We start from the raw sequence: 13,241 nt of genomic DNA, 5'->3' as shown, positions 1-13,241 counted from the left end.
CTGCTCTGCAAGAATTACTTAACTTCAGAATACACTAGTTTAATAATGTAAAGGTTTCCATACTAACTCTGCAATATTTTATAACCTTCTTCTCATTTAGTTCGTCCAGAATTTACGGATACTTTAGCGATCAAGCAGGGATGGCATCCCATTCTTGAAAAGATAGCTGTGGAAAAACCTGTGTCTAACAACACGTATCTGACAGAGGGTAACAATTTTGTCATCATCACAGGACCAAATATGAGTGGAAAGTCAACATATCTAAAACAGATAGCTCTCTGTCAAATTATGGCACAGATTGGTGAGTAGGAGCGTACCATATTAGTAATCTTCCACAACACGTTTAGTGTTTTCTAGTTTAAAATGTTGATGAGGTTGAATGGTTTGGCTTCTAGAATAACATTTTGTCTAAATAGTAACAGGCAATTTTTGGTCTATTTGCTCCTACCAGCTCTCTTGTGTTGCTGACAGAGGGCACTGCAAGGTTTTGGGTCTGCCACTGGATACTTACGGCGCCCTGTCTGTGTGTCTGGAAGCCTCCCCAGTCTGTCTTTAGGAGAAGCACAGCTGTATGCTGTAATTCTCTAGAGCACCTTATGCTAGATTGGTAGCGAGTGTCCTTGAAGTATGCCCACTGGGCTATGTATGTGTTAGTCATCCAAAAGGAACAGATGAACTTGAGCATACCTCAGTTATGTAGAGAAACATGCTTGCAGCCATGTAGAATTAATAGATAAACAACTACTTAAAATAAAAGTAGTAATAAATACTTCAAGGTTCTGTCACTAAAATTATAAAAGTAAAACAAATGTTTGTAAAGTCTAACTGAGACTCATCCCTATACTCAGGAATTCCTCATGACTTTTACCTTGAAGATAAATTAAGTCTGGTAGCACAGGAAAAAGTCCTCAGAAGGCTGACCCTAACTCTACTAGAATGAAACTGCTTAGCAGTGGAGAATAAAATTTGTCCACCATGTGTTTGTTGGTCCAGTCCCCAACAACTGCAAGTTCTTCAGGAATTGCCTGCAAAAACATGAGTTTAATATGAATAAAGGAGACTGTAACATCTTTTGGCAGTTTTCCTGTTCTATTCAATAAAACTAATACGCCTCAAACTTGGATAAAGGCAATATAATATAATCTTGTTTTGGGGAGACTAAGATTCCTTGGGATTTGTAATGTAGTGGCTACAGAAATGTAAATTAGTCCTGGTGTTTATTTACACTTTTGCATCCCTTCAGACTGACACACAGCTTCAGGCATATGATTTCTTAAGGTTTTACTGGTAAGCTTCTTTAATTATGGTATCTACATAATAATTTTTTCTTATAAAGTAATGGTAGAATGTAATCTTGTGAAACTTTATAGAATAAGATGCATTCTCTACAGTGCATAAAGACCAAGTGTAAAAGTGATTTTTTTCTTTCTTTCCCCCCTGCTGACATAGTCAGGCAAATTGCCATTTGTCACAGCCATATGAGAAAACTCATACTTTACTTGTTTTGCAGGTTCTTATGTCCCAGCAGAGTATTGTTCTTTTCGAATTGCAGAGCAAATTTTTACCAGAATAGGTATGGATGATGATATAGAAACAAATGCATCAACATTCATGAAGGAAATGAAAGAGGTATTTAACATAGCTAATCCATGGTCCAAGGCCTATTTTTACTGCTAAGCTAATAGAAATTACATAGTATATTTCCAGTGAAAGAGCGTACTTCAGAAAGCAGTCAAAAATTCAGTTTTCATCTGTTACCTTGATGCTAAACCACAGAAAGGCAGGCATATTTTAAATAAAAAGATATCCCAATACAAGTGAAAACCAGTGCTCTGTTGAATAGTAGTATCAACATTTTGTTACTTCCTAGACCTTAAATGATTATTTGTAGGAGCCTAAGCCCTGTCAGTTGCCTCTCCCAAACTCTTACGATTTTGAGAGAAAGGGATATATGTTCAATGGGAAAGAGAAAGAGTGCTGTAGTGTGATTTTTTTGCCTGATTAGAGATGACAGTTGTTTGAAAGCTGTGAAAAGGTAAAATTTGTGGATGTGACAAAGATTTTTAATTTATGCATTGTTTCATAACACAAGGTATTCCTATTAGTAACAGTATTCCTATTTGGGTTTTTAAAAAATGTATTTATAGGACTGATAACACATATTAAATATTTTCCTAGATAACATACATCATACAAAATGCTAATGACAAATCACTCATCATAATTGATGAACTGGGTAGAGGTACCAGTGCTGAAGAAGGTATTGGCATTTGTTACGCTGCTTGTGAATATCTGTTGAATTTAAAGGTAATTCTATTTTGAAAAAAAAGAAACCTCATAATTAGTTTGTCATACAGTATTTTACATAATTTAACTTCAGTTTTGTAGATATTTCTTGCCTAAATATGGTATTTTTTCATAACTAGTGAATAGTAAAAATCACAATGATAGAGAAAAAAATGCTGCCTAACCTGCGCTTCTGTTCACTGGTGGTTGTGGTTTAACCCCAGTGGGCAGCTGAATACCACCCAGCTGCTCACTCGTTTCCCCCACAGTGGGATGGGGGAGAGAATTAGAAGGGTAAAAGTGTAAAAATGTGTGGGCTGAGATAAAGCCAGTTTAATAGGTAAAGCAAAGCTACCCACACAAGCAAAGCAAAAGAAGGAATTCATTCACTCCTTCCCATCAGCAGGCGAGTGTTCAGCCATTCCCAGGAAAGCAGGGCTCCGTCACGCAAAGTGATTACTTGGGAAGACAAACACTGTCCTTCTGAACGTCTCTTCTTTCTCCTTCTCCGCAGCTCTTACTGCTGCGCGGTGTGGTGTGGGATGTCCCTGGGGTCGGCCGTCCGGGCTGCGCCCCCCCAGCCCCCTCGCTGGCAGGGCAGGGCGAGGAGCAGCACAGGCCTTGGCGCTGTGCAAGCAGTAAGGGAACACCCCTGTGTTACCAGCACTGATTTGGTGACAAATCCAGAACCTAGCACCTCACAAGCTGCTAAGAAGAAAATTAAGACTATCCCAGCCAGTCTCTTTCCAACTTGCTTGCAAGCTTGTGTTTCTGTCTGGAAAGAGAATAACCGGGTCTCTTTAGTTTTGCTTAGCACAGCTCTGTATGCCTGAATGCTGAAGGTGAATGTCTTTACCTGGCTGTTACCTTCCCAAAGTACAGTGGTGGTGTCACACAACTTAGGAATTGCTCACAGAGGGTAGAGGCTTGTTTAGAAGAGTGGAAGATGGGTTTAGATGGATTGGAAGTTTCACCTCTGTTGTTAGTTATGTGATCAACCTCAAGTTGTTGTCAGCTTTTTGAGATAAGTGTTTAGGTGATCAGTTTCTCATCAGAGTTTATTCAGAGTACTTCTGTGGTTTGGTTTGAAAAGTTCAGATATTTTCTGTAGCCTGTACTTTTGGCAAAACAGTCCTTCAGAGTATTAATGCAACCATTGGACAGTCATTCAAATTAACCCTAGTCAAATTTTGTGAGCATCATGGATTTCCTGTTACTTCTGATATTCTTTTCCTTCTGTTGATAAAGGAGTGGGAGAATTCCCAGTTGGGAGAAATATCCTTGCCAGTGGTAGAACTTACCACTTAAAGATTTTAATTTGCTTTAGTAATTTAAAGACAGCTTTTCAATGTTTTGGAGAAAAACTTGGACATCTGTGAGATCACTTTTAATTTTCTTATTTATTGTCATTTATTCCAGGTTCATTTCCAAAATAAATTTTCTTTCTTGTTTCCTTATTTAGGCATTTACATTGTTTGCTACACATTTCCTGGAATTGTGTCATATAGATGCTTTGTATCCCAATGTGGAAAATCACCATTTTGAAGTGCAACATGTGAGAAGCAGTGCTGGAAATAGGGAGAAAATTGCTTACACTTACACACTCTCTAGAGGATATACAGAGGAAAAGAACTATGGTAATGGATTCCACTATGACTATGACTTCAACTTAGTAAAGATTGTATAAGATATTATTTCAGTTATTAGGCATCTAACTATATTTTTCTGATGACAGATTTCTGGTGAGTTTGTATCTCTCTCATAGAGTAACAACTGCTGATCTGTAACATGTTCCAACCTCTTGTGTGTTTTAAGTAACCATGCAGTGGGATAGTAGTTTGGGGTAGTATGAAGAACTTATATGAAATTTCATAGTAAAAAAGATTTTAGTAATGCCAGTAGATACTTGATTCACCTCTGTTTGAAGGAGATGAGCCGTTCTGAGCACACAGTTCTTGAGTTGATTTAATCTCCTCTTACGGAAGTGAGTGAAAGTTCGAAGAGACTTAAAACTGTGAATTCTGAGGTTTGTGTTATGTAAACTCTTACGTGTCTGCCATAAGTAAGGATGTATCAGTTACATGGCAGCTTGGTCCTTTTTGATTAGCAAAAATGAATCAAGTTTCTCTAAAAAAGGACAGGAATTTTACTGTGTATCAGACTAAGGCTGCTGTGAGAGGTTCCACTAACAAATCGGTGTTCTCTAGAAAGTGGGTTTACTTATCCTCTAACTTCAGAATAAATCACACTGAAGACTGTACAGATTGATGGATTATGGGTCAATAAAGAAATGGGTGAGTGACAGTAAGGTATAGCTGCATGTTTTAAAGAGTTACTGAAATCCATGTTTCCAGATACTGGATTCTGAAGTTGGATCCTTGAGTTAGGTGACATCTAATCAATAGGAAATTAGCTACACGTGACATTCGCAAGCTAGTGGTAACTGAGGACTCCAATTATCCCAGTCAAGCTTCAATTAACTGGATTTAAGATGTGTCTTTATCAGAATTTCAGAATAAGTTTCTTTACCTTTGGCAGCACAAGCTCAATTTCAGATGCTACAACACCATTAACTCAGAAAAACTGTATGTTTAGAGAGTATTCTCAGAGGAGACCTTTAGTAACTTGGTGTCTTGGCTTTACTTTACTTGAGCAGAGCTAGATTCTAAGAAAGAGTGCAAGGGTGTTTCTTAACCCTTTTTCATTTTTAACCCTACAGTATTAAAGCACATGATGAAGCACAGAATCTCCTCAGGACAGCCAGGGCCACAGGCAAAGGAAGAAGTAAAAAAAAAAAATGTTAGGGCAGAAAAAAATATTTTACATCTCTTTCTTGCCCTGAATATATGGCAGCTTGGCTACTGGCAGCAGAGTGGAAGTTGGAACATGACATCCATACCCGCTGGGTGTCAGAATTTAATGGAGAGCATATTTAGAACAACCTCAGTATTTTCCAGCCTGTCAAATTAAAAAAACTAAACAGAGAAGGCTGTTAACACCTTTGTGCCATTTTTTTCATCTACCCTCTAATGTGTCTCATCCTGGCCAGTTACAGTATTAGCACCAGCAGTAACTCCGTATGGAAGTGTATCTTAGATGTAGCATTGCAACAAAGTAGACATTTTATTTGGTAACTCTCAAAACCATGTTGTTTATTATTAGAAGAAAAAAATAATAAAAAAAGACACAAAGAGAAAATCTATATCAAAGTTATTTTAATAAAAATTAAAACTTCACCCTTTAAAAAAATAGACTAAGTTAATTCTGGTAAACATAGTGTGGAAGGCAGGAAAATAAAATTACATCAGAAATTCTGATTTGTGTTTTATGTGTTTAGGATTAAAAGCTGCAGAAGTTTCCTCCCTACCATCATCTGTAATTTTGGATGCAAAGGAAATCACAAATCGTATTACAAAACAAATTTTGGTATGTAGTAGAAAATTATACTGTTGTAATTCACAGTTTTTATAAAACTCATATTTTCAGTTTCTGAAAAGATACAGGATAAGCACTGCCTATGGTTTTATGAAAATAGATTTAATTAAAATTGGTATTTCTGGAACCATTTCTAAAAGATTGTACTGAAAGTCACAGTTCGTTGACAACACGAAGCATTTCTTAGGGTTAAGGAGTATTGGCTGTAATGTTGGTGTACAAACCAAGAATCAGGAGATCAGAAATAGGCTAGAAAATAGCTAATGCTAGTGTTTTAGTAATAGAACATAATTGATTTCATATTTTAATGCATGTGTATGTTTTCAAGAACAGCACAGACAGAAGAGTACTCCTGAGATGATGAAACAGAGAGCTGTATACCATTTAGCAATGAGATTGGTTCAGACTGCCAGAAATTCTCGATTGGATCCCGACAGTTTACGTATATATTTGAAAGGCTTGAAGAAAAAGTATGAAGCCAGTTGTCCTGCACCTGGCCAAAATGATGAGCAACAGTGATGTGTAACATAGGCTGTTGCTCAGATTTTTGTGACTGAAAGACTATTGTATTTTTTTTCTTAGTATTAGAAAACACCGATTTTTGATGTTTTAAAATTCTTAATCTAAATTATACTCACTACTGAAAGACCACATCCTTCGTGGTTTTTCACCCCAAAACATACCTGAAATAAAAGCATTTACTTTGTCTAAGGAACACAGTTCTTTCTGATAATGAACTATATGTCTGATTAGAGACAAAAAAGTTGTGTAATGTTTAGTATTTTCTAGGCGATGTATCAGTATTACAGCTCTTACATCTGGTACTGAAGATCTTGCTTAACAAAAAGCAGTCCTTGAAGCAGATAGTCCTCCCGCCCGCCTTGCATAGGCGAGCTGTTCTCGCACTCGGGAGCGGGCATCCCTGAGTCCTGCTGTTCCCTGCTCAGGGAGGGCTCTGGCTCTCTCAGTCATTACATTTAATCCAGCACAATGTAGGCAGTCCCGGACTGCTGCTTCTCCAGAACTGGGCAGCCATAGCTTTTTTTGTAACACAGTAACAGCAAATTACTGTAGTGTTGACACTGTTGGTCAGTTTTTGTTTAGAAAGTGAGTAACAGGAAATCAATAAAATTGAATATCCTCCTTCCTTGATTTTTTTTTTTTAAGTACAACTTAACTGAGTGGCTACAGCCATGTAGTCCAGCTTGAAGGAATTCTTTCCTCACTTCCTACTAATCAACTTTGACCAAGAGTTCTTATATATTTATTTTATCTGTAAAAATTATGTGTGTATAGTTTATTATGCATATATCTTAAAATGGGTAATGCACAACAGTGCAATATCTGTAACAACAGATAGATTTTTATATATAGTTATAATATATATTTCCTTTTAATGTATCTACCTTTGTAAACATACCACTGCAACAGAATAACATTTGTAGTGGGTGCATTGTGGTTTTTTACTTTTTTATTGATTTAAGCTATTAACCACAATTCCCCTCTCTTCAGGCCTTAAATGCTGCCAGTTGTATCACTCATATCCATCAGTAAAATACCATATTTGTTGTCTACCCCAGTAAGGATCATGGCAGAAAAAAGTATTTTGCATTCAGGTTTCTTAAGAGGAGCCGGGCAGCAAGGGATGCACATTTCGGGCAGTGCCCGGACAGGCTGTGTGTCTCCCTCCTGGGCTCAGCCACCACAGCACCCAGCAGGACCCTGCTAGGGGCTCGTGCCAGGGAGTCTGGAGTAGTTTGACCCTGTCAGAACTGTTCCCCTCTTTTGCACACTTTATTTCAGAGACTTTGGGTTGCTTCCAGTCAGTCTGTCAGGAAGGACTGTGTGTGCAAATGCTCTGCATACTGCTCTCCTGAAACAGATTTTAAATATGGAGGCTTTTTTTTTTTTTTCTTTTAATGACAGCTGGATGCCAAGGAGCAGGACCAGAACACAAAAAGATAATACAGGTACTTTCAGACTCATTTTTGCATCACCTGTAAACAGTCCTCAGTAGACAAATTGGCTTTAATTTTAGGGTCTTTGCTAGCACTGTCCAGAACTCCATGGAGAAAGAAAAAAAAAAAAGAAAAAACCTCCGAGGGCTGTACAGTGAGCTTCACTGCCAATCTGAGAATGCTGGTTGAAGCAAAGGGGGTCTCAGGAAGTTTACAGTGGGGGAATTGCAGGGAAGCAGAAAGCTCAGAGGGCGACAGAAGGCTTGTCTTTTCCTGTCCCCTCTCCACAACTTGATGAGTAGCAAGTCAGATTGCTGGTTTTTTAGATGCCCTTCTCTTGCTCCTGCAGTTCCTCACTCAAGGTGCCAGTCTCGGTGACAAACACAAAGAGCGAGCTTTTAAACTAAGCCTGGTCAGCAGCTGACAGTAGAAGTCAAAAGGTGTGCAACATTGTCAGACAAAGCCCCGACACTTCAACAGACCACTCACCTCTCTGACAAGATTCCTATTTTGCACAGTCTGTAGACGTTTTGTCCTAGAAAAGTATGCAGTGCATTTACTGTCTGCACTAACTTCAGCTTTTCAATGCAGACTTTCCCCAGAACCAAGGCTGCTATCACCACCTGTCTATGAGACAAGGCTGCCTGACAGAAGAAATGTTATTTGGAGTGTGAATTGAGAGTCCCAAGCCAACACAGACAGACATACACTCACTTTCTAAGGTCTTTATTTCTTCCTCCACAAAATTTCTGGCAGGGACAGGCCTGCAAAAGGACAAAGCAATTGATAAGCAGAAAAAGCAAAAATCTCATAAACCAAAAAGACACTAGAATTCACTGTCACCCCCTTGGGTCTGAAAGACCAAGGCTAAATTTACTTCTGAAATTTGCTTTCCACTTGGCTACACATTTTCAAGCTGTATTTCAGTCAGCAGAGATGGCCACCCAAGACTTGACCTTCACAGTTTTAATACTAAGAGAACTATGTATTGATGTGTAATCATTAAAAAAACACCTTACTGAATAGACAATACTGCCTTAGGCTACAATACTGGCAATTAATCTGATACATAGTAAGGCCTACTGTAACCATAACCAGTTTTTGAACCAACTTTGCTCACAGTAACAGAAGTGCCTTTAGTCTAGCACTTCAGAAATAAAGGCTTGATCTTGCAGCAAAACAGTCCAAAGTCCAGTTTGGTTGGAGAGTCTGTCATAACCACAGCATTCAAATGAGCAGCTGAGCTTCTCCTCTTAAGGGTGTGTCATTAAATAATCCTTGTGAGTCTGCAGGAAAAGAACATCTCAAATGGAAGACTGGTGTAACTTTATACCCCATTTACTAACACCTCAAAGGACTGAGAACCACCAGCCTGAAAGTGGTCTGTTCCTGTCCCCAACAACTTTCATATCCCCCATCACAGCTTCACCACCATCCTGAAAAGCACCCTGCTCCTGGCAACTCTGAAATCCTTATCACAGTTCCACTGCCATGACAAACTTTGAATCTACTTTCTCCTACCAAAACCCTGTCCCTTGAATTATCACAAATCTGACATATCTCACATTGCCATGCACTGTTTGCCTGAGCCTTGCCAGCATCTCCTGATTCCAAATTCCAGGTCAAGAGAGGCATCTTTCACTATCCCGAAACATGTATCTAAACCCATTCCACTGCATCCCATCCAGAATTTTCAAAGACAAAACTCGAACCCACAGTATCACCTCAAACTGAGCAAATCTTCCTTCAGAATCACCAGAAAGCCATCCAGGTCTGTGTGAGCTGGCACAGGCAGGACGCAGGAACAACCTCAAAACCATGGATGAAATGCAAAGAGTAAATTTCCTTTCATTGCCTCGTGACCAGGGGATCCCCAGAGCAGCACCTGGGCAGAGGTACACACGCGGGGACACAGGCACTGCAGAGCTGGGTCCTTGCTAGAGGATCCCTGGCCCTGCTGGGGCTGCCTGCATGCCAAGGAGTCACGCAGGCGTAGCTCACCACTGTGCTTTGACCTTTCCCACAGCAGGGCAGGAATCTCAAACGCGGTCAGTAGAGTGCCTCTGGGTCTGTCAAGGGATATGTTCTCTAGACACAAATGTTCTACTTGTCAAACACACAAGACTAAACAATTAGTAGGATGTATGTGATCTTCTGCACACTAGCTGCAAGTTACTTGGGCATGTTTACAATCCTCCTCCAGAGTCTTCTGTTATTTTCCCTTGCCTCATTCTCAAGAATTTCATTAATTTTTTTCTGTAGCAACATTTTGCCCATCTTTGCTTCCAAGCACAACTTAATCTTGCGTGTTTTATTTAGTCAAACCAGTTCTTAGCACCAGAATAGGAGCTCTACTCAGTTCCGTATTTTACAATATGCTTCCCATTCCTCTGTTCAGCTCCTCATCTGTTTCTCACTCCATCCCTCTGCTTTGCTATCCCTCTTGTCCTCTCTTCCATTCCCTGTCCCTATGTCAGCTCCTCATGCTTTGCTGTCACACCCAGTCCCTGCTGTCTCCTGTTAGGCAATCCATTCCTTCCTTTCTCTGCCCATCTCTCAGTACGCCTCTCTGTCTCACTCAAGTTTGTCTGTCCAGTTCCCTGACCCCCTGCCCGGCTCTCCATCCATCTTTTTCGACCTATATCTGTCTGTCCACCTCTACATCCCTCTTTTCCCCTTTTCCACTCCCTGTCCCTCTGTCTGGTCTTCCATTCATCTTTCTGGCCCTCCATCCCTTTCTTTGTGTACCTGTATCCCTGTCCATCTGTCTGGCTATACATTCTTATCTTTTTCTAGCCCTTCATCCATCTCTGTGTTCGTCTAGCTCTGCATCACTTTTTCTCTTTACATTCCTCTGCCAGGCTTCCTGGACCTCTGTCCCCTAGGCAGGACTGCCACCCAGTTTGTCTTGAATTGTGATTGTGATGCTGTCACTGAGCCACATTTCTCTCTTAATACAAACTGGTATCATTAGCCCCATTCTGCTCCTCTTTCACCTGTGCACAGCACTCGCCTGCATCTGCCTCTGCTTTCTGAAATGCTGTTGTGTCATAGGTCTTCCTAGCAAGGTCTGTTTGACGTGGGCCATCTGCATGCGGTCACTTAGGACTGGCGGCCGAAACCCAGCCTGTGTCAGCAACCGTAGAGTGTTTCTGGTGTGTGTGTTCCGCTCTGCTGCACTTCCAGCGTAGGCCCTAGCACAGCACCGGCCTCCGCCTTTTGAGGTAAACGGTTATGCTGACTGCTAACTCCTCACTGTACGTGACTTTTCTGTTCAGAATATTGGCCGTAACCTCCCCCTGTGCCCCAGCATTCAGCTGTGAGCTCGGATCCAGTGGCTCGGTTTGATGCAGTGCAGCCGTGGTGCACAGAGACAGGCTGTTGTGGGGAGGTGAGAACTGTGGAAGTTTATTGCAGGGCTCTAGGGGTAGCGCAGAAGTGCAGACAGGCATGATCAGAGGGGTTTTCTTTTTTCTGCTCAGATAGCAGAACTGAATCCTCTCCATGAAGGAAAAAGCAGAGGAGAGGCTCGAAGTTACTCGGTGAGTTGTCACATGAAGAGCAGCAGCAGGAGCTGAAGAACCCACGCAACTGAGGAATGATACTGCAGTAATGGCTCTGAAGGTGTCAGGGGAAGGGAGAGGGTGCTGGCATTTGGAGGGCTGTGGCAGTCACTCCCGAGTGGTGCTTATGTGCATTAATTTAAAAGTTGTCTTATTCTTTGCACTCTACCACTTTGCTGTAGTTCCTGCAGTCTCTGCACTCAGTAAAAAGTGCCTGAGGACAGTGCGCAGGGTAAGGGGATGCCCGTTGTGTCTGAGGGGGATGGGGGCTGGTCCCCAAGTGTCTCAGATGCCTTTGGGTCCCTGGGGGTTCTGGGAGACCCCCAGTGTTGTTCACAGGGCTGCAGGGGATTGCCCTGGTCCTTCATTTGTAGTTTGATGTACCCAAAAGCCCTCCATTTGCCCTCTGAGTGCCTCAGTTCACATTTTGAGTTGTTCCAGAGTCCTCCAAGTGCCTTCCTCTGTGCCCCAGCTGTGCATTTGTCTTGCACCATGCCACAAAGTTTCCTGCTTTCTCCTGTCTCCGAGTTTTCCTGATGTTTTTATGGTGTGCTTCAAGATCAGCCGTTTCTCCTTCCGTGCATCTTTCCCTTTGCCTTGTGCACCCAGGGTCTTCTACTTACCCTTGTCATCCCCTGCTATTTTCTTGGTTTTCCGTTTATTTCATCCCAAGAGCACTGCATTTGTTTTCTTCTCCCCTTAATACTCTGCCTGTCGGTGCACCCCCGGGCTCTTTTAGCGTTCAGCAAGCTGCTGGCAGGATCTGGGGGCACCTCTGCCGCCCCAGCACACCGGGGTGTCTCTTTTGGGTGGCGGCCACGGCCCCGTGTTCCCCGGGGCTGCTGCTGCGGGCCAGGGCCAGGGCAGGAGGGTGCGGGTGGCCGACGGCGGCGGCCCCCGTGTCCCGGGGCTGCAGGGCGGAGCGGGGCCGGCTGCCCGCGGTCGGGGAGACGGGGCCGGGGTGCGCTGGGAGCGGCCGGGGGGGGCCGGGGCGGGCCCCGCGCCTGGGAACGTCCCGAGCGCGGCGGCACCCGCGGGGCGGCGGGCCGGGAGCCCGCGGGAAAGGCGGCGGGGAAGGGACGCCTCGGGGCCCTGCCCGGGCCGGCCGCGGGGCAGCGTCCGCCCCGGCGGGGCCGCAGTGTCCGGGCCCCGGGGCGGCCGTGCTGCGCCCCGGCACCTGCCGGGAGGGGCAGCTTCCAGCGGGGGGTGGCCCCGACCCTTGGCAGGAACAGCAGAGCTTCCTCTTCCCGGGTTGGCAGACAACGTTGTTGAGAAATTCTTTTACCAAACAATATTTAACTTGTAGTTAACGAGGCCTGAGTGATTAAAGTGCACAAAGGCATCCTAACCTTGAGAGCAGATGCATCCTGGCAGAACTGCCCAGACAAGGTGGGTAAGAAAGAACAGCGTGGCTGGGCAACAGAGCTGGGAAACATCCAGGGAGAAGAAACTGTCCTCAAAACACTTGTGTCACCGAAATCCGGGATAAAAATAACTTATTGACACCGATTTGATGTAGATAAGCAGACACTTCTTTACTGACGGCCGGACGTGTAGGGGAGTGCTCTCACCAACAACACGTGCCAGGCACCAGAATCATACACCTTCTATAGAACTTACTCATACGTATTCATTAAGTCTTCATACATAAGCACACAACTTCCAAGAAATCATTAACATATTCTCCTCCTGTTTCCGATTCTGCTCAGTAGAGGTTAGAAATGTCTAGAAATGGCTCTGGGGTGTAATGGGAGCAGGTGGTCCGTGGGTCAGCGGTCGTGATCTCCCCCTGCCGGAATTACCTTCTGCTAAAGGACACGGTTTTCTTGGCAGGTACCTGCAAGCTGTTACAGTTACTTCCCTCAGTTCCCATTAATCCTGGACCTTGACAACTACTTGCATTCTTCTAGTCCTATACATGTATTATAAATCAGTTTACAAACCATCCTGTGTTTTGTTACCTAGATTCTAACCATTCCTACCAAATGATTATGACCAA

The 13,241-nt window shown here is 42.8% G+C and overlaps 1 protein-coding gene across 1 annotated transcript in view; it reads left to right on the top strand.

Annotated features, from left to right (window-relative positions):
• Positions 1 to 6,856, top strand: part of MSH4 (mutS homolog 4) — a 32,194-nt gene extending 25,338 nt beyond the window's left edge. The window contains exons 15-20 of the mRNA XM_074905956.1: positions 101 to 301; positions 1,511 to 1,629; positions 2,179 to 2,307; positions 3,749 to 3,923; positions 5,624 to 5,712; positions 6,055 to 6,856. Coding sequence (XP_074762057.1) covers positions 101 to 301; positions 1,511 to 1,629; positions 2,179 to 2,307; positions 3,749 to 3,923; positions 5,624 to 5,712; positions 6,055 to 6,240 — 899 coding nt within the window. The 3' untranslated portion in view covers positions 6,241 to 6,856. The remainder of the gene's footprint in view (positions 1 to 100; positions 302 to 1,510; positions 1,630 to 2,178; positions 2,308 to 3,748; positions 3,924 to 5,623; positions 5,713 to 6,054) is intronic.
• The last annotated feature ends 6,385 nt before the right edge of the window (positions 6,857 to 13,241 follow it).

Source organism: Athene noctua, chromosome 5 (assembly GCF_965140245.1).
Source record: "Athene noctua chromosome 5, bAthNoc1.hap1.1, whole genome shotgun sequence".
Lineage (NCBI taxonomy): Eukaryota > Metazoa > Chordata > Aves > Strigiformes > Strigidae > Athene > Athene noctua.
Note: the sequence above shows the minus strand (reverse complement) of the source record. Positions and strands in the feature narration are given on the sequence as shown.